General features: G+C 44.2%; 1 protein-coding gene across 4 annotated transcripts in view; it reads left to right on the forward strand.

Moving 5' to 3' along the window:
- Positions 1-4,360: 4,360 nt before the first annotated feature.
- Positions 4,361-25,319, forward strand: part of LATS2 (large tumor suppressor kinase 2) — a 63,733-nt gene continuing 42,774 nt past the window's right edge. Inside the window, exons 1-3 of one of the 4 annotated variants that reach the window (XM_073662330.1) lie at positions 4,361-4,560; positions 8,679-8,981; positions 17,547-18,015. In XM_073662330.1, coding sequence (XP_073518431.1) covers positions 17,665-18,015 — 351 coding nt within the window. In that variant the 5' untranslated portion in view covers positions 4,361-4,560; positions 8,679-8,981; positions 17,547-17,664. Of the gene's footprint in view, positions 4,561-8,678; positions 8,982-11,450; positions 11,624-11,664; positions 11,765-17,546; positions 18,016-25,319 lie in introns of those variants that run through there. The other 3 variants (XM_073662315.1, XM_073662324.1, XM_073662336.1) reach the window with 3 other exon arrangements.

Raw genomic sequence — 25,319 nt, forward strand, 5'->3', positions numbered from 1 at the left:
CTCTAGCATCAGAGAGGAAGAAGTACTGTTCTTGCTCAAGCCTTCACAAGGAATAATGAATATTGCAGGCACTTCCCTCTGGCACACAGCAGGTATGTATATACCCAGGTGTGGCACCCCAGGGGTCTGGTTACCACAGTAATAGAAATATTACGTCTGAGAGCAAGTGGGAGGTTTCCTGGTCAGGAGCCCTTAAGCATGCAACACCTCCTGCCCAGTCCTGGGAGGGGAGGAATCTGCCCTTATAAACTGGGTCTGGGGCGGGGTTAGAGAGAACAAGCAGACACAGGGAAAGAAACAGCAGGAGCTCTGTAGGAGCAGGAGCTGAGTGCCAGGGGCTGGAGCTAAGCAGAGCTCTCCCTGGCAGAAGAATCTAAGTACAGGACACCGGAGTCTGAGGCTGTAAGGATCTCTAAGTCCAACAGCAGAACCCAGCCGGCAGGGGATTCCAGGTCCTCTGGCCATAGAAGCCCGGAGGCTCAGTCACAAGCAAGGGACCAGCACTGCCATCGAGGAACGGAGGCTAACAGAAGGCCCCAAGTCACCAGCCATACGGGTGAACACTACACGGTACACACAGGGACGTGGGCTACTATCACCCGCTTATAGCAAGGTAACCAGGAAGAGTGCAGACAGACGGGGAGGCCTACAACTCCACCTGGCCATGGGAGCTCCAGCTTTCTCACAGACTGACCAGGTCTCTTATGCTAGCCAGTACTCCCGGGAGGATCTGCCTTATTATCATCAGTAAAGACCCTGAACTGCACTGCAAAGACTCTGAGTCGTTCCTGTTGCGCTCGTGCACCATCACTCCCATCATCCACACTCATTGCCCTGAGGCTATACTCCTCCCGAGAGGAGTCATCCCATTCTATGCTGCGCACACAACACCAGCCTCAGCGGTCTGCCTCGCAGCGGCGGTACACCCTGACCGCAATCCACGGGTGGCGTAGTCGGACAATTAACCTAAAACCTATAAAGGACTGCCACTGTTTTGACCACCCTGAGCCACGGGACCGGGTCGCCGCCACGGAGACTACAACCCCCAGAGACCCGGCTCCGGGTAACCCACACGTGTGTACACACGGCCCAGGGGGCGCGTCACAGGCCAGGGGGTTAATTAGCCAGAGTAAGGTGTAGCGTCGGCGTCCCTGCCTCCTGCTAGGCAGGGACGCTGTTCCCCTCACCTCTCCGCTCTGTGCCCGGCGTCTTCCTCCCGCTCTGCTGGCAGCGCGCGCTGCTTCCCGGCCACGGTGCTTAGGGCGCGCGCGCGCCGTCCTAAGGAGTCCCCGGCCAATGGCCGGAGGACTTCACCATATATAAGGCACCTCCTCCAAAATGGAGGTGCCCGAGCAATGTTGTTGCAAAGCCTTCACTCTGCTTCAGCCCTCAGGTCCCGTTTCCAGTTACCTGCCAGTCACCTGCCAGATTCCTGCCTGTTACCTGCCAGTCACCTGCCAGATTCCTGCTTGATACCTGCCAGATATCCGTTTACCTGCTTGCAAGCCTGCGGTCCGACGGTCTGCCTTCCGACACCTGTCAGTCTGTCTATGGACCAGCCTGCCCGCTCACCTGGGAGCGCTCATCTGCTACCTGCCTGCTAGCCTACCTGGAGGCTCCGCCGTCACTTGCCGTGACCACCTGCCTGTACAGAGACTCTTGTCTGCTCAACTGGGAGCGCTCATCTGCTACCTGCCTGCTAGCCTACCTGGAGGCTCCGCCGTCACTTACCGTGACCACCTGCCTGTCCAGAGACTCTTGTCTGCTCACCTGGGAGCGCTCATCTGCTACCTGCCTGCTAGCCTACCTGGAGGCTCCGCCGTCACGTGCCGTGACCACCTGCCTGTCCAGAGACTCTCGCCTGCTCACCTGGGAGCGCTCATCTGCTACCTGCCTGCTAGCCTACCTGGAGGCTCCGCCGTCACTTGCCGTGACCACCTGCCTGTCCAGAGACTCTTGTCTGCTCACCTGGGAGCGCTCATCTGCTACCTGCCTGCTAGCCTACCTGGAGGCTCCGCCGTCACGTGCCGTGACCACCTGCCTGTCCAGAGACTCTCGCCTGCTCACCTAGGAGCGCTCACCTGCTACCTGCCTGCTAGCCTACCTGGAGGCTCTGCCGTCACTAGCCGTGACCACCTGCCTGTCCAGAGACTGTCCCTGTCACTTGCCGTGAGTACCCGTCCTTCTACCCAGAGACTGTCCCTGTCACTTGCAGTGACTACCTGCCCTACTACCCAGAGACTGTCCCTGTCACTTGCCGTGACTACCTGCCCTTCTACCCAGAGACTGTCCCTGTCACTTGCCGTGATTACCTGCCCGTCTTCCCTGGGAGCCACCCGCTTCCTTACAAGGACCGCCCCCTTGTATAGTTGCTCAGAGGTTCCGCCTCCCAGACCCGTTACATAAGGTAGCCGCTGGGTCCTAAAGAGACAGCTTCTAAGAAGTTGTCTGTAATGCCAAACGAAGAGATCTCCTGCAACCAACTGCAGGGTGTCTGTCACTTCTGACACACCCATGACAACTTATCCCTGAACCTGTGCTACAGTAGAGTTGGGCCTATTTTAGCAGAACACACTAAGGCGAGCCTCTAACTGCATGCTATTATATTCTCTTTTGGTTTTGCTCTCTTTCTCTTCCTTATGCTGAGTATTTCAGTTATTCTGTAGAATAGCTAATATTTTATTGCCAAAGTATGTACAACAAAAAATACAGTCATGGCCGAAATTGTTGGCACCCTTGAAATTGTTCCAGAAAATGAAGTATTTCTCTCAGAAAATTATTGCAATTACACATTTCTTGTTATACACATGTTTATTTCCTTTTTATGTATTGGAACAACACAAAAACTGAGAAAAAAAGGCAAATTGGACATAATTTCACACAAAACCCCAAAAACGAGCCGTACAAAATTGTTGACACCTTTCCAAAATTGTGTGTAAACAACTTTGTTTCGAGCATGTGATGCTCGTTCAAACTCACCTGTGGCAAGTAACAGGTGTGGGCAATGTGAAAATCACACCTGAAACCAGATAAAAAGGGGAGAAGTTGACTCAGTCTTTGCGTTGTGTGTCTGTGTGTGCCACACTAAACATGGAGAACAGATAGAGGGGAAGAGAACTATCTCAGAACTTGAGAACCAAAATTGTTGAAAAATATCAACAATCTCAAGGTTACAAATCCATCTCCAGAGATCTTGTTGTTCCTTTGTCCACGGAGCACAACATAATCAAGAAGTTTACAACCCATGGCACTGTAGCTAATCTCCCTGAACGTGGATGGCAGAGAAAATATGTTTTGCATTTGGTCTTTATTAAAAATGCTATAATTTGGTTCTTACAGCTGTTTGTTTCCTTGCGTATTGCTGGCTTCAGAATGAAATTAACTAAGAATCGGCCAGTGAGCTCGTTCTGACGGGGAGTAACTCCTTTATCTGTAATTTTTCTGAGGACCTCTTAGCTGATTTATGACCACAAACCAAATCAGAGTTGAGGTGGACTTTCATGTGATCATAAATCAGCTGAGAAAAGTTCAGGTCAAGAAAGAAAAAAAGGGAATTGGATGTTTCGCCCCCAGCAATTCGCCCCCGGGTACATTTCGCCCCCGCACATTTCATCCCCAGCATTTGGCCCCCAGGATGTTTAGCCCCCGCACATTTCACCCCTGCACATATCGCCCCCAGTTTGGCCCGGTCCGGGGGCAAAATGTGCGGGGGCGAAATGTGCGGGGGCGAAATGTACCTGGGGGCGAACTGATGGGGGCAAATTTCTGGGGGCGAACTGCTGGGGGTGAAACTTCCTATAACCGAAAAAAAAGGGTTCTAAACTCAGGAGCTCACTGTTGGATCCTCAGATAACTCATTCTGCAGCCTGCTATAGTCTGTGAAGAACACAGGCTAGAAAAGGAAAAAAGTGCAAAATTTTTAATGAAACCTAACTACAAAAAATATGTTTAGCCCAATATACTCGAATTTATGATAAAAACAAATTGCCAAAGGTATCCACATCCTTTATTCAATTAAAACCTGTGAAATGCAAACTAAATAGAAGTATGAGCAGAGAAAATGGTATTAACGAACTGTCAATCAGAGGACAAGTATAATAGAAACACATCACCACTTCTGTATTTATCACCCACTATTGGTTTTGGCTTACAAATACTCATGTGAAATACTGACTAAATACTGAACGTGTGAACATGGCTTTACGATGCAGATTTTCTTTGCAGCTCGTGCATGCGATTTCTGAAAATCTAATTCATACACACTTATATACACCCACCACGTGACTGATCACATGATCATCAGAGGTCTAGGATCTTGCATCCTCCCTGGGTGAAGGCTCTGCCTCCTTTCAGCCTCCTCCAATCCTCAGGAGGCAGTGAAATGACGCAGGCAGCACTGGACACGTGATCACAATGGAATGCAAACAATGCAGTGAACGTCCAAGTCTGTCCTGCTGTTCTGTGTCTATGTGCTGTGGGGGGAGACCGGAGAGGAGACCCCCAGGAACCAATATCCAGCAGCGGCAACGTGGACCGTAAGCAGCAACGAGTGAGAAACCGGTAATAACCCACTTCCCCTCCTACATTCCTCTCAGAAGACCCATGTACAGCGCCCCGGACACATAATACCAGGCATCGTTATGAGAAGGCAGGAAATGCAGCATGAATGCTGGGGAGCGAGCAATCATACACATCGTCGTATCATGGTCGCCAGTAGATAGAAAAAGTAGTAAGAATTGAGAGTACTCAGTAGTTGATACCTTTTAATGGCTAACTGAAAAGATGCCAACAAATAGCAGCTTCCGAGATAACTCCGGTCTCTTCATCAGGCATCATTCACACTGGGAAAGCATTGAAAGAGGGGTTATGCAGCATCTATACACAGTGCCAAAGAGGGGGATGCAGCATCTATACACAATGCCAAAGAGGGTCATGCAGCATCTATACACAGTGCAAAAGAGGGGGCATGCAGCATCTATACACAGTGCCAAAGAGGGGGCATGCAGCATCTATACACAGTGCCAAAGAGGGGGCATGCAGCATCTATACACAATGCCAAAGAGGGGGCATGCAGCATTTATACACAATGCTAAATAGGAGGCATGCAGAATTTATATTAGGCAAGCAATACTAGTGTGGACATGCCAGATTGACACTGGACATACAGTGCCAGATGCGACATGCATTGTTTATACTGGGAATGCAATCATAGAATTTAGAGATTAAATCAATTTGCAGAACCAGGGTCCAGCGGCCCGATTAGTATTCCTGCCCGCTGTCTCCTACCTGCCAACTCCTCCTTTGATTAGCCAACCTGGTGCAACTTCATGTGTGCAACGATGACAGAATACTGACCCGGCTGCTGGACCAGGCTCCTGTGAATTTATTAGCTCATCTCTACTAGATGGGGCACGCAGCATTTATAATGGGCAAGCAATGCTAGAGAGGGCCTGCATCATTAATACTGGACTAGAAGTGCTAGAGGGGGAGCAACAGCATTAATACTGGACAAGCAATGATAGACGAGGCATTCAACATCAATACTCAGTCTGCAATGCTAAAGGTTCATGTCATTAATGCTAAGCAAGCAATTCTAGAGTAGGGGCAAGCAAGTCTAAGGTTGGTCAAGCCATGCTGGAAAGGCAAAGTAGGACTTAGAGTGGACAAACAATGCTAGAGGGGTAAAGCAAAACTAGTAGTGGGCAAGCAGTGCTAAATGGGGAATGCATCATTAATAGTGGGCAAGCAGTGCTATATGGGGCATGCATCATTAATAGTGGGTAAGAGGTGCTATATGGGGCATGCATCATTAATAGTGGGCAAGCGGTGCTATATGGGGCATGCATCATTAATAGTGGGCAAGCGGTGCTATATGGGGCATGCATCATTAATAGTGGGCAAGCGGTGCTATATGGGGCATGCATCTTTAATAGTGGGCAAGCAGTGCTAGAGAGGACATGCCACACTTATACTGGGCAAGCAATGATAGTGGAGATTTCTCACAGTTCTAGGCAAGCAATGGATAGAGGGGGAGCAAGCAGAAGTAACACTGGACAAGCAATGTTAGATTGAGCATTTAGCATCAATACTCAGTCTGCAATTCTAAAGAGGGAATTTCACATTAATAGTGGGCAAGCAATGCTAGAGGGCAGGGCAAGCAGGAGTAAAACTGGGTAAGCAATGCTAGAGGGGAAAAGTAAGAGTAGTCAAGCAATGCTAGAGGGCAAAATAAGACTAATAGTGGGCAAGCAATGCTAGAGTGGGCAGGCAGCAATAAGATTAGCAAGCAATGCTATAGGGGGGCTTTCTTGGCAAAGTGATTTGTTCATGGTGCAAATGTGTTTTATTAACCTGCGATGACTGTGAGATACTGATGCTGTAGATTATGATTGTGTACCCCAGCTACCAGCTGTAATCTGAAGGAAAACCTGGCAATAAGAGTTTAATTTTCCTGCAGCGCCTCCATAGGAAAAATGAATCATTACAACTTAATTATTTTAATTTATGGGTTGTGTGTAATGCAGAACAAGACCAGTGCTCCAGGGTGAGAGACGCTCTGTAACGCCTACCCTGGTCAAGAGATGAGGATCCTGAATATAGAACCCACTATATTTGGTCTATGATATGGTTTTCTAACCTGCATAACTTTTATATTCTCTTGGAAATACAGGATTTTTTTTTTTCGCTTTTGTTTTTCTTCTCTCAATCCCAAGATCCATTACTTTTTTATTCGTCTGATGACATATAAAAAAGGGGTTTGCATTTTGGAGGTCATGTTCTAGTTGTAATTCATTTTGCCATATAATGTACTGAAAAAAAGGAAAAAAATCCAAGTAGGATGGAATTGAAAAAGAAAAAAAAACAGCAATTCTGCCCCAGAATTATTATTATTTATGTATTTATTTTTATTTATTTATTTTTTATAGTGTTCATTTTGTGGTGAAAAAAAGGATGTGTTAACTTTGTTCTACAAATCAGTACAGTTATGATTATTCCAAATTTATATATATTGTTTTCTTTGTTTGGCTGATACAGTAGTATGAGAGATAGTTTTTGTGGTACAATCTGAAGAATTTATTTGTATTAGTTAGGGGTCCATATGACTTTCTGATCTCTTTAAAATGGGGGAAGGAGAAATGACAAAAAAAAATTGATTCTGCCATTTTGATTTTTTTCTTTTGGCATTCACCATATAGGATAGGAATTGTGATATTTTTTTGGGTTTTGATAATTACATTTTTTATTTTTCTATATTTTGCAATTTACATTTCTTTTATTACGTATTTATATATTTTTAAAAATATTTACTAAGATTTTTTTTTTATTAGATGAACCTGTGATCGCTTTATTGATTATGCAACACTATAGTATTGCAGCCTAGATGACAGAATGGACACCCCCCTTTCTAACCTTTTATCTGCCGCTGCCACGACTGACAGCAGCATCTAAGAAGTTAGACTGTTGCAATGGGAACTTCTTGGTGTGGATTCTGCTTGTATGTCTGTAAGAAACTCCAGATCAGCGCATGTGAATAGGGTTCAGAAGATTTGCAAGTTTTCTTGCTTGGCTGCAGATGTCACCTACCTTTTGTACCGCATTACATTTGGGGGAATTCCTAAACACTCCTAGGGCTAAAAGTAGCAACTTCAATCAGAGGACTGTTATGTAAGCAATACCCGGGTGAACCTGAGTTCCTCCTTAGATAGGGTTACCCCATTGTCTGCGCTTTCCCCACAGCTCGTACTACTTATGCCATTAAATTGTACTGCACAGAAGCAAAGGCTAAAAAAACTGCAAAATGTGAATACCGGCTGGGCTCAATGATAGCATGTTGGTGCATTTTTTCAGCGATCTCATCCGATACGATAGGCTGTGTTTGTTGGTATCTGGTAAAGGGACTTTAATTGGATTTTTCATGAAAAATTACCCACGCATATCATGCAGTCTCATAGGACAACATTGTATGCAACATTTTAATGCAAATTTTTATGCCTCTGTAAACATTTAGCCCTGATATAAGATATAGTAGAATGATGTGAATGGATGTAAAACACTTCTAATATAGTCAACATGTTAGGGGTCATTCATAGCTTTAGCACATGGGGTGAAAAATCTAATTTTGGATGAGATTTTACTAAATCGCTGTGGAATAAATCAAAATTGAAATTTGAAATGTGATGCAGGTCCCATGTGAACATACTCTTACACTGGACAGCTGGATCCAATGGCTGGATGTCCTTAAGGACAAAAATGTCCAGGAAGGATGGGAAATTTTTAAAAATGAGATTCTCAAAGCACAATTGTTAACAATCCCAAAAAGTAGGAAGAATGGGAAGCATTTAAGGAAACCAGGATGGATGAACACAGAACTTAAACACATGCTAAAAAGAAAGAAAGAAATGTTTATTAAATGGAAAGAGGGAGGCATATCTAAAGAAGATTATAATGCAGTCTGCAGATCCTGCAGGGCACGTATCAGGTTAGCTAAAGCTGACAATGAATTAAGGCTTGCAAGAGATGTCAAAAGCAATAAAAAAGAATTTTGGGGGTATGTCAAAAGTAAAAGAAAAGTCAAAGATGCTATAGGATTTTTACAGGATGAAAATGGAGAAATGGTAAGAGAGGATGTTGAGAAGGCCGAACTTTTTAATTCCTATTTTGCATCTGTTTTCTCTCAGAAAGAAAATGTAACATCAACTGATTTTCACTGTCCTTTCAAAGGAATAGAAGAATCCAAGTTATCTGTAAACAGAAAGATTGTGAGGGAATATTTAGCTAACATAAATGAGTTCAAGTCTCCAGGTCCAGATGAATTACACCCCAGAGTACTGAAGGAGATCGTAGAAGAAATTTTAGAACCACTCTCCATAATCTTTGAAAATTCTTGGAGAACAGGAGAAGTCCCAGAAGACTGGAGAAGAGCAAATGTTGTTCCTATCTTCAAAAAGGGGAAGAAGGTGGACCCAGGGAACTATAGGCCGGTGAGTCTGACTTCTATACCAGGAAAGATCTTTGAACAAATTATTAAACAACATGTATGTAAGTACATGGATAAGAATGAAGTGATTAACCAGAGTCAGCATGGGTTTGTAACTAACAAGTCATGTCAGACTAACTTAATTTCCTTCTATGACAGAATCACTGACTGGGTGGATCAGGGAAATGCTGTAGATATAGTATATCTTGACTTCAGCAAAGCATTTGACAAAGTATCTCACACCATCCTTATTGAAAAAATGACCAAGTATGCAATGGACCAGGCAACTGTTAGGTGGATTCATAACTGGCTTAGTGATCGGACTCAAAGGGTGGTTGTAAATGGCTTCACATCCAGCTGGATGAATGTCTCAAGTGGGGTACCACAGGGCTCCGTCCTGGGACCTGTATTGTTCAACATCTTTATCAATGATTTAGATGAAGGAATTGAGGGTAAACTGATTAAATTTGCTGATGACACAAAGCTAGGAGGGATAGCTAATACTAGAGAAGAGAGAGAGAGGATTCAAAAAGACCTAAATAAACTGGAGCAGTGGGCAGCAAACAACAGAATGCTTTTTAACAGGGAAAAATGCAAAGTACTACATCTGGGCAATAAAAATGAAAAAAGCATATACAGAATGGGAGGAATAGAGCTAAGCAACAGTACATGTGAAAAAGACTTGGGTATACTAATAGATCATAGACTGAACATGAGTCAACAGTGTGATGCAGCAGCAAAAAAGGCAAATACAATTCTGGGATGTATTAACAGAAGCATACAGTCTAGATCACGTGAAGTCATTATCGGTCTTTACTCCTCTTTGGTCAGACCTCATCTGGAATACTGTGTACAGTTTTGGGCACCACATTTTAAAAAAGACATCGACAAACTGGAGCAAGTTCAGAGAAGAGCGACCAGAATGGTGACTGGTCTGCAAACTATGTCCTATGAGGAACGGTTGCAGGATTTGGGAATGTTTAGCTTGCAAAAAAGAAGACTGAGAGGAGACTTAATAGCTGTCTACAAATATGTCAAGGGCTGTCACATTGTAGAAGGATCATCTTTATTCTCATTTGCACAAGGAAAGACTAGAAGCAATGGGATGAAACTAAATTGGAGGAGACACAGATTAGATATTAGAAAAAACTTTTTGACAGTTAGGGTGATTAATGAGTGGAACAGGCTGCCACGAGAGGTGGTGAGTTCCCCTTCAATGGACGTCTTCAAACAGAGGCTGGACAGACATCTGTCTGAGATGATTTAGTGAATCCTGCTTTGAGCAGGGGGTTGGACCAGATGACCCAGGAGGTCCCTTCCAACTCTACCATTCTATGATTCTATGGATGATTTCCCTATAATGTATGCCACGATTCATAAATCATGGACGCCCATGTTAGAAGAATGTATACCTGTGTATAAAATAGCACATCAATGCTGGCCGGTATAGCAAAAAGGCATACCGCTCTAATGGAAGCCAAAAAAGCCACTCTAATAAATGGGTACCCATGGCTATGACTCCCTCCGGTTGATGGGGCTTATGCATGTGTTTGACAAACCTACACTGCAAATGTTTCCCGCAGGCATTAGTATGACATAGTATTAGCACCCCTAATGAAGCCTACTGTGTGAAACGCGCGTCGGATTGGCCGGGCACTTGGAGTCCCCCTTTACTTTGGTTAGTACTATGTATTTGACCATGCTATAACATTGTTTATATTATATTACGTTTTGGGTGCTTTTCTCTGTTGTGTGTGATTCCAGTAACCACTTTATATATGTTGGATGCCTATCATTATTATCTTCATTTATGCTTATGATTATAACTGGCATCACTATATACTGTATATACTTGTATTTTTTTTTATTTTTATTATTATTTTTTATTACTGGTATCATTCACCTTTGATTATTGCACCTTCCTTTTATTTATATATACGTCATTTACTTACTCATCATTCCTTCATGCATGTCCATCTGCATTGTGTCATACCTTAGGACCTCTAGCCGTCCTGCCAATTTTTCCTTTTGTCTGGTATGGATTCCTGGAACTGTATTTTTTATTTGTTTTTATCCATTTTTCCATAAAGATGTTCACTTTTGCATTTATGAATGGTCTTGGTCATGCTTCTCATATTCTTTATGATATGTTGCATGTGACCTCTACTTTATATATGGGACTATATCGGTACCACAGTATTAGTACTCTTTCTATATAGGTTATAGTTTGTCGTTTATATAGTTTTTCATCCCTAATTTTCTACGCATAGACTGCGGTTTCTTAAATAAAAAAAAATCCAAAACATAATAATAAGTCAGTGTGCTCAGCCGGGCCCCGCTCATTCCTGCTGCATGAGATGCACATGGGGATTTTTTTTGCTTTCCTAAGAGTCTCTGATCGGACTGTAAATTCTCCCCAGCTTGGAATGTGCCTCTGTGACTGAGTAGTTGACGCCAAGAGGAAAGAGGAGGAGGTGAAGGAGGAACTTTAAGCAACTTCCCAAAGAGAAAGGAGGTGTCCTATTCCTCGGATTTTTTTCCCCCTTCTCTGTCACATAGAAGTCTCTACACAGCGTCCCTCTATGAAGGAAACTACCATGCCATCAACTGGAAAGTGGCGCAGCCAAGACTGGGAGACGAGCCAAGGTAACGTGCTCTGTTCGAAGCGTTTGAAACCAATTTGTCAACACACCGGACACGTCCTCGGACTGCTCAGCTCTGCTTCCCAGCGGGGTGTCATGAGGCCACTTTTACGTGGGTTGAGGTTGTTTAAGTCTCGTATGGGAGGTATGTAAGGTAATTAGGAAAGCCGAGAGTCGCCTTTTTATGGGTCCATTTAGGACCTGCTAACCGCCAAGAATTAAAAGAGTCCTGTAGCGTCACGTATTTTGCAGGTTTATTGTTCTGTTATATGGCAGTGTTCATACTCGGGTTGTAAAGCAGATGTGCATTTTTCTTCATATATAAAAAAAGGTTAAATATAATGTCTGACTCACAGGAATACGAGTCTAATCGCACATCTATCTCTCCGAGTGGCGACCACTCCGTGACCACAGGTATGTGGACTTCTCTGACCCTGCTCAATACTGCCGAGTTGGTCGCTGTCCATTTTGGTCCTTTACGGTGGGAGGTGAGGGGTCTTTGTGATCTTGTTTTCTTCAGATGTGCTTTTAACCTGTTTCACTGACCCTTTAACAAGCCCATGAAATACCTTGTATGGATGAAATTGGAAGAAGATGTGCGCAGGCTTATCTCCGCCGTTTTGAACCGTAGGATCTCTGCAGCATATGTTCTTGATATTCCTTTTCCAAAGCTTCAATTAAACATTTCCTTGCAGGGAAGCCGCCCCCCTCCCCTCCCAGCAGTATATCCCTGATTGCTGCTGATGCGATTTATTATTTATAGGGCACATGATGAAAATAGGACAACGTCTGGATCCGACGCATTTCACGCAATATTTTTGATGTTTTTTTAATGATGCGGTAAGGTCTAGTTTTACTTAAAAGACCAAACACATGTCAGATTTTCAGTAACTAATCTCTGAGTTGTGACATTTGGGTTTACTTACTTTATAGGGTGCTATGTGACTTTCTGTATTGGAACATCATTGTAAGCTGGAATTTTCCTTTTCACAAAATTTTTGCTTTTTTTTGGAGATTTTTAACTTATAAAGTAGTTCGGAGAATAAGTCTGTGCAGTTGGCTTCGGTCACAACAAATGCAGTTGGATCCTTGTTGTATAAATACATATTTTTATTAATTCTGGGAGACTGTAACAGTTGATGGTGCTGATATTTGATGCTTTGGTTATAATTCTAAGGCTGGCCACATGCATTACATAGTTTTTGGCTGAATGGATGTTTGGCTGACATCTATTCCTTTCTGAATCCGCCCGGCCCCAGAAACATGCACACTCAGCTCAGCTAAGCATACCTGTGTTGTTAAAGGGGTTCTCCGAGAATAGGGAAAAAAACATGAATAAAATGGCATTATAAATCAATTCCTATATGATTTTAAGCCAGAAATCATACTAATTTTTTCAAGGAAGGTAATCGCTATAGTACATAAAAATATCCGCCATCTTGTTACAGTGACAGAAACCTGTCCTAGGATGTTAATAGGACTGGTGCCTTTGACTATGTGCAGTAGCCACTCGCACTATTGTCCACCCTGTCTATCTGATGTAATACTGGAGATACCAGGGATGCTGAGGTAAGAAGAGGCCGCTCTCACTGCTGTCAACCCTGTGTTTGATCTAATACTGGAGATAGCAAGAGAGCTGAGGTAAGAAGAGGCTGCTCACACTGCTGTCCACCTTGTCCATCTGATCTAATTCTGGAGATACCAGGGGTGCTGAGATAAGAAGAGGCTGCTCACACTGTTATCCACCTTGTCCACCTGATCTAATACTGGAGATACCAGGGCGAAGAAGTAAGTAGAGGCTGCTCACACTGCTGTCCACCATGTCTATCTGATCTAATACTGGAAATACTAGGAGTGCTGAGGTAAGAAGAGGCTGCTCACACTGCTGGCCATAATGTCTAAGTGATCTAATACTGGAGATACTAGGAGTGCGGAGGTAAGAAGAGGCTGCTCACACTACTGCTCACCTTATCCACCTGATCTAATACCAGTGGTGCTAAGATAAGAAGAGGCTGATCACACTGCTGTCCACATTGTCCACCTGATCTAATACTGGAGATACCAGGGGCAGAGAGGTAAGAAGAGGCTGCTCACACTGCTGTCCACCCTGTCTTTCTGATTTAATACTGGAGATACTAGGAGTGCTGAGGTAAGAAGAGGCTGCTCACATTGCTGGCCATAATGTCTAACTCATCTAATACTGGAGATACCAGGGATGCTGAGATAAGAAGAGGCCGCTCTCACTGTTGTCAACCCTGTGTTTGATCTAATACTGGAAATAGCAAGAGAGCTGAGGTAAGAAGAGGCTACTCACACTGCTGTCCACCTTGTCCACCTGATCTAATACTGGAGATACCAGGGGTGCTGAGATAAGAAGAAGCGGCTCACACTGCTATCCACCTTGTCCACCTGATCTAATCCTGGAGATGCCAGGGGCGAAGAGGTAAGAAGAGACTGCTCACAATGCTGTCCACCATGTCTTTCTGATCTAATACTGGAGATACTAGGAGTGCTGAGGTAACAAGAGGCTGCTCACACTGCTGGCCATAATGTCTAACTGATCTAATACTGGAGATACTAGGAGTGCTGAGGTAAGAAGAGGCTGCTCACACTACTGTCCACCTTATCCACCTGATCTAATACCAGTGGCGCTAAGATAAGAAGAGGCTGCTCACACTGCTGTCCACCCTGTCTTTCTGATCTAATACTGGAGAAACTACAGTCATGGCCAAAAGTTTTGAGAATGACACCAAAATTATATTTTCACATGATCAGTTGGCCTCTGGTTTTTATTATTGTTTGTCTAATGTTTATATCACATACAGAAATATAATTGCAATCATATTATGAGTACCAATAGGTTATATTGACAGTTAGAATGAGTTAATGCAGCAAGTCAATATTTGCAGTGTTGCCCCTTCTTCTTCAAGACCTCTGTAATTCTCCCTGGCATGCTCTCAATCAACTTTTGGACCAAATCCTGACTGATAGCAGTCCATTCTTGCATAATCAATGCTTGCATTTTGCCAGAATTTGTTGGTTTTTGTTTGTCCACCCGTTTCTTGATGATTGACCACAAGTTCTCAATGGGATTAAGATCTGGGGAGTTTCCAGGCCATGGACCCAAAATCTCTATGTTTTGTTCCATGGGCCATTTAGTTATCACCTTTGCTTCATGGCAAGGTGCTCCATCATGCTGGAAAAGGCATTGTTGGGCGCCAAACTGCTCTTGGACGGTTGGGAGAAGTTGCTCTTGGAGGACATTCTGGTACCATTCTTTATTCATGGCTGTGTTTTTAGGCAAGACTGTGAGTGAGCCGATTCCCTTGGCTGAGAAGCAACCCCACACATGAATGGTTTCAGGATGCTTTACAGTTGGCATGAGACAAGACTGGTGGTAGCGCTCACCTCTTCTTCTCCGAATAAGCTGTTTTCCAGATGTCCCAAACAATCGAAAGGGGATTCATCAGAGAACATGACTTTGCCCCAGTCCTCAGCAGTCCACTCCCTGTACCTTTTGCAGAATATCAGTCGGTCCCTGATGTTTTTTCTGGAGAGAAGTGGCTTCTTTGCTGCCCTCCTTGAAACCAGCCCTTGCTCAAAGAGTCTCCACATCACAGTGCGTGCAGAAGCACTCACACCAGCCTACTGCCATTCCTGAGCAAGCTCGGCACTGCTGGTAGTCCGATCCCGCAGCTGAAACAGTTTTAAGATACGGTCCTGGCGCTTGCTGGTCTTTCTTGGGCGCCCTGGAGCCTTTTCGACAACAATGGAAGCTCTCTACTTGAAGTTCTTGATGATGCGATAGATTGTTGACTGAGGTGCAATCTTTGTAGCTGCGATACTTTTCCCTGTTAGGCCATTTTTGTGCAGTGCAATGATGGCTGCACGTGTTTCTTAAGAGATAACCATGGTTAACTGAAGAGAAACAATGATACCAAGAACCAGCCTCCTTTTAAAGTGTCCAGTGATGTCATTCTTACTTAATCATGACTGATTGATCGCCAGCCCTGTCCTCATCAACACGCACACCTGTGTTAATGGATCAATCACTAAAACAATGTTAGCTGCTCCTTTTAAGGCAGGACTGCAATGATGTTGAAATGTGTTTTGGGGGTTAAAGTTCATTTTCTGGGCAAATATTGACTTTGCAAGTACAGTAATTGCTGTTAAGCTGATCACTCTTTGACATTCAGGAGTATATGCAAATTGCCATTACAAAAAATGAAGCAGTAAACTTTGGAAAAATTACTATTTGTCTCATTCTCAATACTTTTGGCCATGACTGTAGGAGTGCTGAGGTAAGAAAAGGCTGCTCACACTGCTGTCCACCATGTCTATCTGATCTAATACTGGTGATACAAGGGGTGCTGAGGTAAGAAGAGGCTGCTAGCTGCTAAGACTGCTGTCCACCCTGTGTTTCCAAATGCTAAGCAGCTGTTGTGACCTGGAGATAGCTTGACGATATTTGGTATAGGTTATCTACAGATCAGAGCAGTGGAGCTTCCCACTTCACAGGCTCCTGTCCTATTACCATTCTAGTACAGGTTCCTGTCAGTGTAACAAGATGGCAGAGATGGTAATGTTCTTTAGTGATTAGAACTTTGAGTTATTGAGTGTCACTTGTTAGGTAAAGGTATTTAGGAATTTAATTTTAATGTCCTTTTATTTATCTATTTACTTTTTTATTCCCCGAGAACCCCTTTATTGGGGAGAAGGGCTAAGGAGACGTCAGAATTGAAAGTTTATCTCCCTTAAGAACTAATAGTTTGAGGATGTTAAAATCCAAATGTGAGATTCTGTTCTCCCCTGACATCTGTCATGAGAGTTTAAGGAGACCCCAATATTGTAGATCGAGGAGACCCCAATATTGTACATAGGTCATTCCCACCATAATTGTCTTTTAAGTCTTCAATAATTTTAGTCAAATAGACCCAGCCAATGGACAAACCCATTTTGGTGCTCTCTTGTATGAAGCTCAGAGGTTGTAGTTGCTACTGGACCTAGGTCATGGAGGGGAATTATGAAAAATCGTCCTTTTTTCTGGATGAAAATTAGACGATTTTGTTGATATACTTGTGTAAACTTTGCCTTACAAATAGCCAATTCAGCTCTTGTTCATACTTAGTTAATGGGGAAAAATGCAGCATTTTACAATAGCTGCAAAATAAGTGAGATTCCTAAAATCTCAATCACATGGTGTTTTTATGACCTGCGTTTTTTTACTCCTTCAATTTAATGCATAAAAATGCATCAAAACCGCATAGAAAAACACATGAAAAACTCATCAAAATATGACTAATCCATGCTTCGTTTTTTTATGCGGGGGGTTGCAAAAAAGCACTGTGTGAACATAGCCTTAGAAGCTCATCTGAATGCTACAAGATGGAGAGCTAACACTGTCCTGAGCAACGTCTGCTTTCTGTAAAGGTTAAACCGGCTGCATGCTTGGAAGGTTTAGTTTAGTATAAACACACAAGATATTTCAGGTATGTTATTAAGCGGACAGGAATACACAGACTTGGCTTTACTTGCTCTTTCCTATTCCTGAAGGCATGTATGGGAATCCTTGTACATTCCTCTGGCTGCACATCTAATTGAGCTGCTCGGTGTGACAACCGCTCTCCTGTTCATGAAAAACAATGAGAAGTTGTCATTGTCGGTGGATAGTGCCTATATTTTGCACTGCTTTGTGCCTGGCAACAATCTGACATTCATTACGCGTGTCCTCATCCTGCCCTGTTCTTCGTCTTTTCCACGCTGCTCTAGTAAGTTTTCTTCTGCCCTGGTCTCGGGCCACCATCTTTACCGGCCGTACATGATTGCAGAAGGCAATTAGAGGGCTACTACGAGGGCAGTCCGCCCAAGATTTATCCACCTGCCTGCAAACCTGTAACACCTATTCATTTCTGTATCTTCTCTTCCAGGTTGAGAATGTGGATCTCGTCACTGCTTGTGAGTGGTTGCACCATAATTCGCGGAAACCCAATGGTAATCCAAGATTATAAAACAACTGCCTGCTGAATACCCTAAACTGGATTCACCATGAGGCCAAAAACTTTCCCCACCACCACATATTCTGGAAACAGCAGGCAGAGACTGCAGGAAATCCGGGAGGGATTGAAACAGCCATCCAAACCACTGGCTCAGGGTATATCTATTGGACCTGCCAATGATGGCCTAATGGACTCCAAAGTTATTATTGGCAAAGATGCAGGAAGACCGCAACAACAGCAGCAGCAGCTGCGACAGCCGGCCAAGTTTGCACCCTACCAGAAGGCTCTACGGGAGATCCGCTACTCCCTTCTACCCTTCGCCAATGAATCTGGAAACCTTGCAGCGGTGGAGGTGAATAGACAAATGCTTCAGGATCTGGTGAAAGTTGGCTGTGATCAGGTATGCTACAGGCATTTCTTCAATAAATGCATAAGTATATTCAGAGAATGATTAGTTCCCTGTGATGGGGTACACCGGTCACTTGCTGACCCCAACTTTCAGCTAATGCATTGTGGAAGTTGATGATCTAATAGTATGGGGACATTTATTATTTATTTTAGTATTTAATGTCCTTCAGCTCGATCTCGAGCCATGGCAACTTGAAGGAAGATCGATCTTGTACAAGCCTAGATAGGTCGACCAGGGTCTTCTCCACCATTATCTTGGTTGTATCAAGCGATCGGGTTGCTGGTCTTCCTCCTATTCTTCTGGCCATGATGTCAACTCGTCTGATATCAGGTTGTAGGTTGTGTGCAGTAATGAAGCTCAGCCCATTAACTTCAGGGGAGTCGAGCTGCAATATAATTTACAACCTGCGGACATTTTTTAGAAGAAAGCAGCCATTTTTTTTTAAAGCGCGTTGATAATCTGATGCACTCAAATGTAGCCAAATTATTATCCGGTTTGTTGTGTTAGATAGACTAATCGACCTGTGCAAAAATACATTTATATAGAAATTAATGGGATAACACACCACAAGTTGTGAAAGAGATTGGATACCAAATCTGGTCATAGGGCAATGGTTTCCAGTGGAAAGTGTCACTGTCGGCTAATTTCACTGCAGTGATGGCATGTGAAGGATACTTAAATATATTGACCGGATTGTACAAATTCTCTTCCAAAGATAAAGCAGTCTCCCTCCTAACCAGGCTAATCCCAGAGCATTCCAGGGTCCAGGGTATTTAAAGTCTGAGGTCTCGACACCGTCTTCAAGAGGAATCCAGAATGGCCGGGATGTTTTCATGTTAAGCTGGTCTGCACCTACTAGATCTTGTCATGTGCATTACATGTTGCTCTTGGAATTTAAGTGTTGGCTTATCTTTCTTTTTATTGACTGCATTCCACCATTCCTTTGATCTTTGTGGCACTGGTTGCATTTTTAGAAGTTTTTCACTTGATTGGAGTCTCCAAGTGCATCTCTGAGTTAATTAGTAAATATAAATGCAGTCTGAAGCAAATGGCCGTGTTATGTATAGCACCTCTTCACTGGTCTCCAACTCGCGCATCACCAGCTGTTGCCTGCAGCAGTTAGGGCATGCATGCTGGGAGTTGTAGTTCAGCATCAGCTGGAGAGCTCCATGTTGGAAACCACTGCTTTAGAGAATAGATGGCGATGTGCGCCCTGAGGTTTCCAATCACCAAGACTCTGCTCACACCCCATTTAAAGCTTCCATAAATGGATAGCTGTGGTGGATGCCATACCATAGAATTCATCATCATCTATAAGGTTAATAAAAGTTTAGTGTATATTGTGCTGCTACTACTTTTGGCTTTCATCTGGATAATGTAACCCTATGGACACATTTAGCTTTTAGTTAAAGAGATTTTGTGGCGTACGCTCCCAAATGTGTTGTGAACCCAACCCAACCTTGAAGGCATATTAATAGATGCATGCCCCCAAAACACCCTGTAGTTGCCAACATTTCTGGGCATATTTATATCCCATCCCCAACCCTACTCTATTGGGAACTTTCCTGGCAAAATTCTTACCCTAAGAATAAGCCATCAATGTAAAAGTCCCGGTTAACCCTTCTAATGAGCTGTAAACCATTAAACCCATGATACATTTATAACCCCAACACAGATCTTAAAGGAATACTACTTCTATGTACTCATTGAAATATCTGAGCATATGTGATATTAATATAATTGATCTTTCAGGGACTCTGTCAGTACAGAATGACTGTTCGAGCAAAGTACAAGTGCTCGGTGCACCCTTGGTGTGGCCAAACATTTAAGTCCACCTTCCCACCTACTTGTTTTCCCTCTATCTCATACCCCCTCTTCTTTGATTGAAAGCTCTGTCTTTATAGAGTTAGAGAAGGGCGGAGATAGAGGGAAAACAAGTAGGTGGGAAGGTGGACTTAAATGTTTGGCCACACCAAAGTTGCACCGAACGCTGACAGAGTCCCTTTAAGATCAACTATATTAACATGCGTTAATCTCGCATATGCTCAGATATTTCAATCAGTACATTTAACTAGTATTCCTTTAAGATCTGCATTAGGGTTATAAATCTATCATGGGTTTAATGGTTTACCGCTCATTAAAAGAGTTAATCGGGACTTTTTGATGGCTTATCCTTAGGATAAAGGTTTTGCAAGGGAAGTTCCCAATAGAGAAAGGGTTGGGGATGGGATCTAAATATCCCCAGAGATCCTAGGAGCAGAACGTGTCCTCAGATATACAAGCTGTATGTTTCTTTAAACCCTGTAAAGAATAACTTTACGCAAAAGGTAACTTTCCCCCAAGAGTATTTAGATCACCCCATTGCTATAAATCCTACTGAAGACTAATTTTGAGCAGCAGATGCTTAGTCTGGGACCTCTGTCTTCCAGGTAGAGAGTTATGTTCCACTTCTGCTCCACTTCTGCCCCATATGTATAATTTTCATTGGAGTTAATAATATTTTAATCAAAACTGAACATTATGCCTAGAATTATTAATCTGACATCAATAGCGGAGCTGTGTACACCTCCCTGACATTCATAACAGAGCTGTATACACCTCCCTGACATTGATAGCGGAGCTGTATACACCTCCCTGACATTGATAGCGGAGCTGTGTATACCTCCCTGACATTCATAACAGAGCTGTATACACCTCCCTGACATTGATAGCGGAGCTGTATACACCTCCCTGACATTGATAGTGGAGCTGTGTATACCTCCCTGACATTCATAACAGAGCTGTATACACCTCCCTGACATTGATAGCGGAGCTGTATACACCTCCCTGACATTGATAGCGGAGCTGTGTATACCTCCCTGATATTCATAACAGAGCTGTATACACCTCCCTGACATTGATAGCGGAGCTGTATACACCTCCCTGACATTGATAGCAGAGCTGTATACACCTCCCTGACATTGATAGCGGAGCTGTGTACAACTCCCTGACATTCATAGTGTAGCTGTGTATACCTCCCTGACATTGATAGCGGAGCTGTGTATACCTCCCTGACATTGATAGCAGAGCTGTATACACCTCCCTGACATTCATAGCGGAGCTGTGTACACCTTCCTGACATTGATAGCGTAGCTGTGTATACCTCCCTGACATTGATAGCAGAGCTGTGTACACCTCCCTGACATTGATAGCGGAGCTGTGTACACCTTCCGTACATTGATAGCGGATCTGTGTAAACCTCCCTGACATTGATAGCAGAGCTGTGTACACCTCCCTGACATTGATAGCGGAGCTGTGCATACCTCCCTGACATTGATAGCGGAGCTGTGTACACCTCTCTGACATTGATAGCGGAGCTGTGTACACCTTCCGTACATTGATAGCGGATCTGTGTACACCTCCCTGACATTGATAGCAGAGCTGTGTATACCTCCCTGACATTGATAGCAGAGCTGTATACACCTCCCTGACATTGATAGCGGAGCTGTGTACACCTCCCTGACATTGATAGCGGAGCTGTATACACCTCCCTGACATTGATAGCAGAGCTGTGTACACCTCCCTGACATTGATAGCGGAGCTGTGTACACCTCTCTGACATTGATAGCGGAGCTGTGTACACCTTCCGTACATTGATAGCGGATCTGTGTACACCTCCCTGACATTGATAGCAGAGCTGTGTATACCTCCCTGACATTGATAGCAGAGCTGTATACACCTCCCTGACATTGATAGCGGAGCTGTGTACACCTCCCTGACATTGATAGCGTAGCTGTGTACACCTCCCTGACATTGATAGCGGATCTGTGTAAACCTCCCTGACATTGATAGCGGAGCTATGCATACCTCACTGACATTGATAGCAGAGCGGTGTACACCTCTCTGACATTGATAGCAGAGCTGTGTACACCTCCCTGACATTGATAGCGGAGCTGTGTACAACTCCCTGACATTCATAGCGTAGCTGTGTATACCTCCCTGACATTGATAGCGGAGCTGTGTATACCTCCCTGACATTGATAGCAGAGTTGTATACACCTCCCTGACATTGATAGCGGAGCCGTGTACACCTCCCTGACATTCATAGCATAGCTGTGTATACCTCCCTGACATTGATAGCAGAGCTGTATACACCTCACTGACATTGATAGCGGAGCTGTGTACACCTCCCTGACATTCATAGCGTAGCTGTGTATACCTCCCTGACATTCATAGCGGAGCTGTGTACACCTCTCTGACATTGATAGCAGAGCTGTGTACATCTCCCTGACATTGATAGCAGAGCTGTGTACACCTCCCTGACATTGATAGCGGAGCTGTGTACACCTCTCTGAAATTGATAGCGGAGCTGTGTACAACTCCTTGACATTGATAGCGGAGCTGTGTACACCTCTCTGACATTGATAGCAGAGCTGTGTACACCTTCCGTACATTGATAGCGGATCTGTGTACACCTCCCTGACATTGATAGCAGAGCTGTGTACACCTCCCTGACATTGATAGCGGAGCTGTGCATACCTCCCTGACATTGATAGCGGAGCTGTTTACACCTCTCTGACATTGATAGCGGAGCTGTGTACACCTTCCGTACATTGATAGCGGATCTGTGTACACCTCCCTGACATTGATAGCAGAGCTGTGTATACCTCCCTGACATTGATAGCAGAGCTGTATACACCTCCCTGACATTGATAGCGGAGCTGTGTACACCTCCCTGACATTGATAGCGGAGCTGTATACACCTCCCTGACATTGATAGCAGAGCTGTGTACACCTCCCTGACATTGATAGCGGAGCTGTGTACACCTCTCTGACATTGATAGCGGAGCTGTGTACACCTTCCGTACATTGATAGCGGATCTGTGTACACCTCCCTGACATTGATAGCAGAGCTGTGTATACCTCCCTGACATTGATAGCAGAGCTGTATACACCTCCCTGACATTGATAGCGGAGCTGTGTACACCTCCCTGACATTGATAGCGTAGCTGTGTACACCTCCCTGACATTGATAGCGGATCTGTGTAAACCTCCCTGACATTGATAGCGGAGCTATGCATACCTCACTGACATTGATAGCAGAGCGGTGTACACCTCTCTGACATTGATAGCAGAGCTGTGTACACCTCCCTGACATTGATAGCAGAGCTGTGTACAACTCCCTGACATTCATAGCGTAGCTGTGTATACCTCCCTGACATTGATAGCGGAGCTGTGTATACCTCCCTGACATTGATAGCAGAGTTGTATACACCTCCCTGACATTGATAGCGGAGCCGTGTACACCTCCCTGACATTCATAGCATAGCTGTGTATACCTCCCTGACATTGATAGCAGAGCTGTATACACCTCACTGACATTGATAGCGGAGCTGTGTACACCTCCCTGACATTCATAGCGTAGCTGTGTATACCTCCCTGACATTCATAGCGGAGCTGTGTATACCTCCCTGACATTGATAGCGGAGCTGTGTACACCTCTCTGACATTGATAGCAGAGCTGTGTACATCTCCCTGACATTGATAGCAGAGCTGTGTACACCTCCCTGACATTGATAGCGGAGCTGTGTACACCTCTCTGAAATTGATAGCGGAGCTGTGTACAACTCCTTGACATTGATAGCGGAGCTGTGTACACCTCTCTGACATTGATAGCAGAGCTGTGTACACCTTCCGTACATTGATAGCGGATCTGTGTACACCTCCCTGACATTGATAGCAGAGTTGTATACACCTCCCTGACATTGATAGCGGAGCTGTGTACACCTCTCTAACATTGATAGCGGAGCTGTGTACACTTCTCTGACATTGATAGCGGAGCTGTGTACACCTCCCTGACATTGATAGCAGAGCTGTATACACCTCCCTGACATTGATAGCGGAGCTGTGTACACCTCTCTGACATTGATAGCAGAGCTGTGTACACCTCCCTGACATTGATAGCGGAGCTGTGTACACCTCTCTGACATTGATAGCGGAGCTGTGTACACCTCCCTGACATTGATGGCGGAGCTGTGTACACCTCCCTGACATTGATAGCAGAGCTGTGTACAACTCCCTGACATTGATAGCAGAGCTGTGTACAACTCCCTGACATTGATAGCAGAGCTGTGTACAACTCCCTGACATTGATAGCGGAGCTGTGCATACCTCCTGTATTTAGCAGAATAAAAGTGTTATTTCTCGTAGTGCCCAGATGACTCCAGCTTGTGAAATGAATCCTAGATCGACGTTAGGACTTTGTAGGATTTGCTTTATTGGTGGGGCTATCTAGAGTTTGGAAAAGAAAACACAGAGAGGTCCTAGTGTTTCGTGACAAACATTTCATCAATGCTAGTAATGTCAGAGGAAGCTGGCTGACAATAGTGCAGGGGTGGACCTGTTCCTCTCTACGTTTCCCCCTTCTTCCTCCGTGAATATCTTCTCTCTGTTTCATGACTTATCTGCTGACTATAATATAAAAAGGTGGACATTGACAGATGGGAGAACAAGTGCTACAATGGTGTGAGATCCAGTAAATAATTGCACTTTATATTGTCTAGGGCATTAATCGGCAACCTGCATGCTGGGAGATTTCGTTTTTGGGCAGCCGGAGACCACAGGTTGGGGTCCACTGGTCTAAGGGATAATATTATCTAAATGACCAAAATATATTAGGGCCTTTACATTATGCATCATGCTGCATTAGTGAGATTGGGGAACTGAAACAGCAATTCTCTAATGAAGGTCTCCTACCTTTAAAGACGACCGGTCACTTGCTGTAAAACTATAATTCTTTTTACTTGGTGTAGATGCCGCTGTTCCCCTGAATCCAGCGCTGTTTTTCTTTTGTTCCTGAGATATGGTTTGCTCTTCATTGTATGTAAATCTAGTCTTTTTAGCCAACCAGGCGTAGTCCTACACACCTCTCTGTGTACTTCTTCTCGAAGACCACACCCTGTTGGCTAAAAAAGACTAGATCCCTATACAAGGAAGAGGGGAAAGGAGAGGCACATGAATTAAAAAGAAACATTAGATTCAGGAGAACAGAGGAATTTTCACTTCTTATATACAGTATTTCTGGCAAGTGACAGGTCCTCTTTAAAGGGTCGTGCCACAAAAAAAGTTTAGTACCTATCTAGAGAATAGGTGATCGGTGTATGATGATTTCTGGGGGTCCGACCGCCACAATCACAACTGAGTCTGTTGTGTGAACTGAGCCCTATCTTGACCACATCTCCATTCACTTCACTGGGTCTATGAGAGTGGTAGTGTAAGAGCGCACACAGACAATCGTATTACTTGCGCAAGGATCG

Source organism: Phyllobates terribilis, unplaced genomic scaffold, assembly GCF_046119375.1.
Source record: "Phyllobates terribilis strain yellow unplaced genomic scaffold, ASM4611937v1 Scaffold_2__4_contigs__length_985480577, whole genome shotgun sequence".
Taxonomy (NCBI): domain Eukaryota; kingdom Metazoa; phylum Chordata; class Amphibia; order Anura; family Dendrobatidae; genus Phyllobates; species Phyllobates terribilis.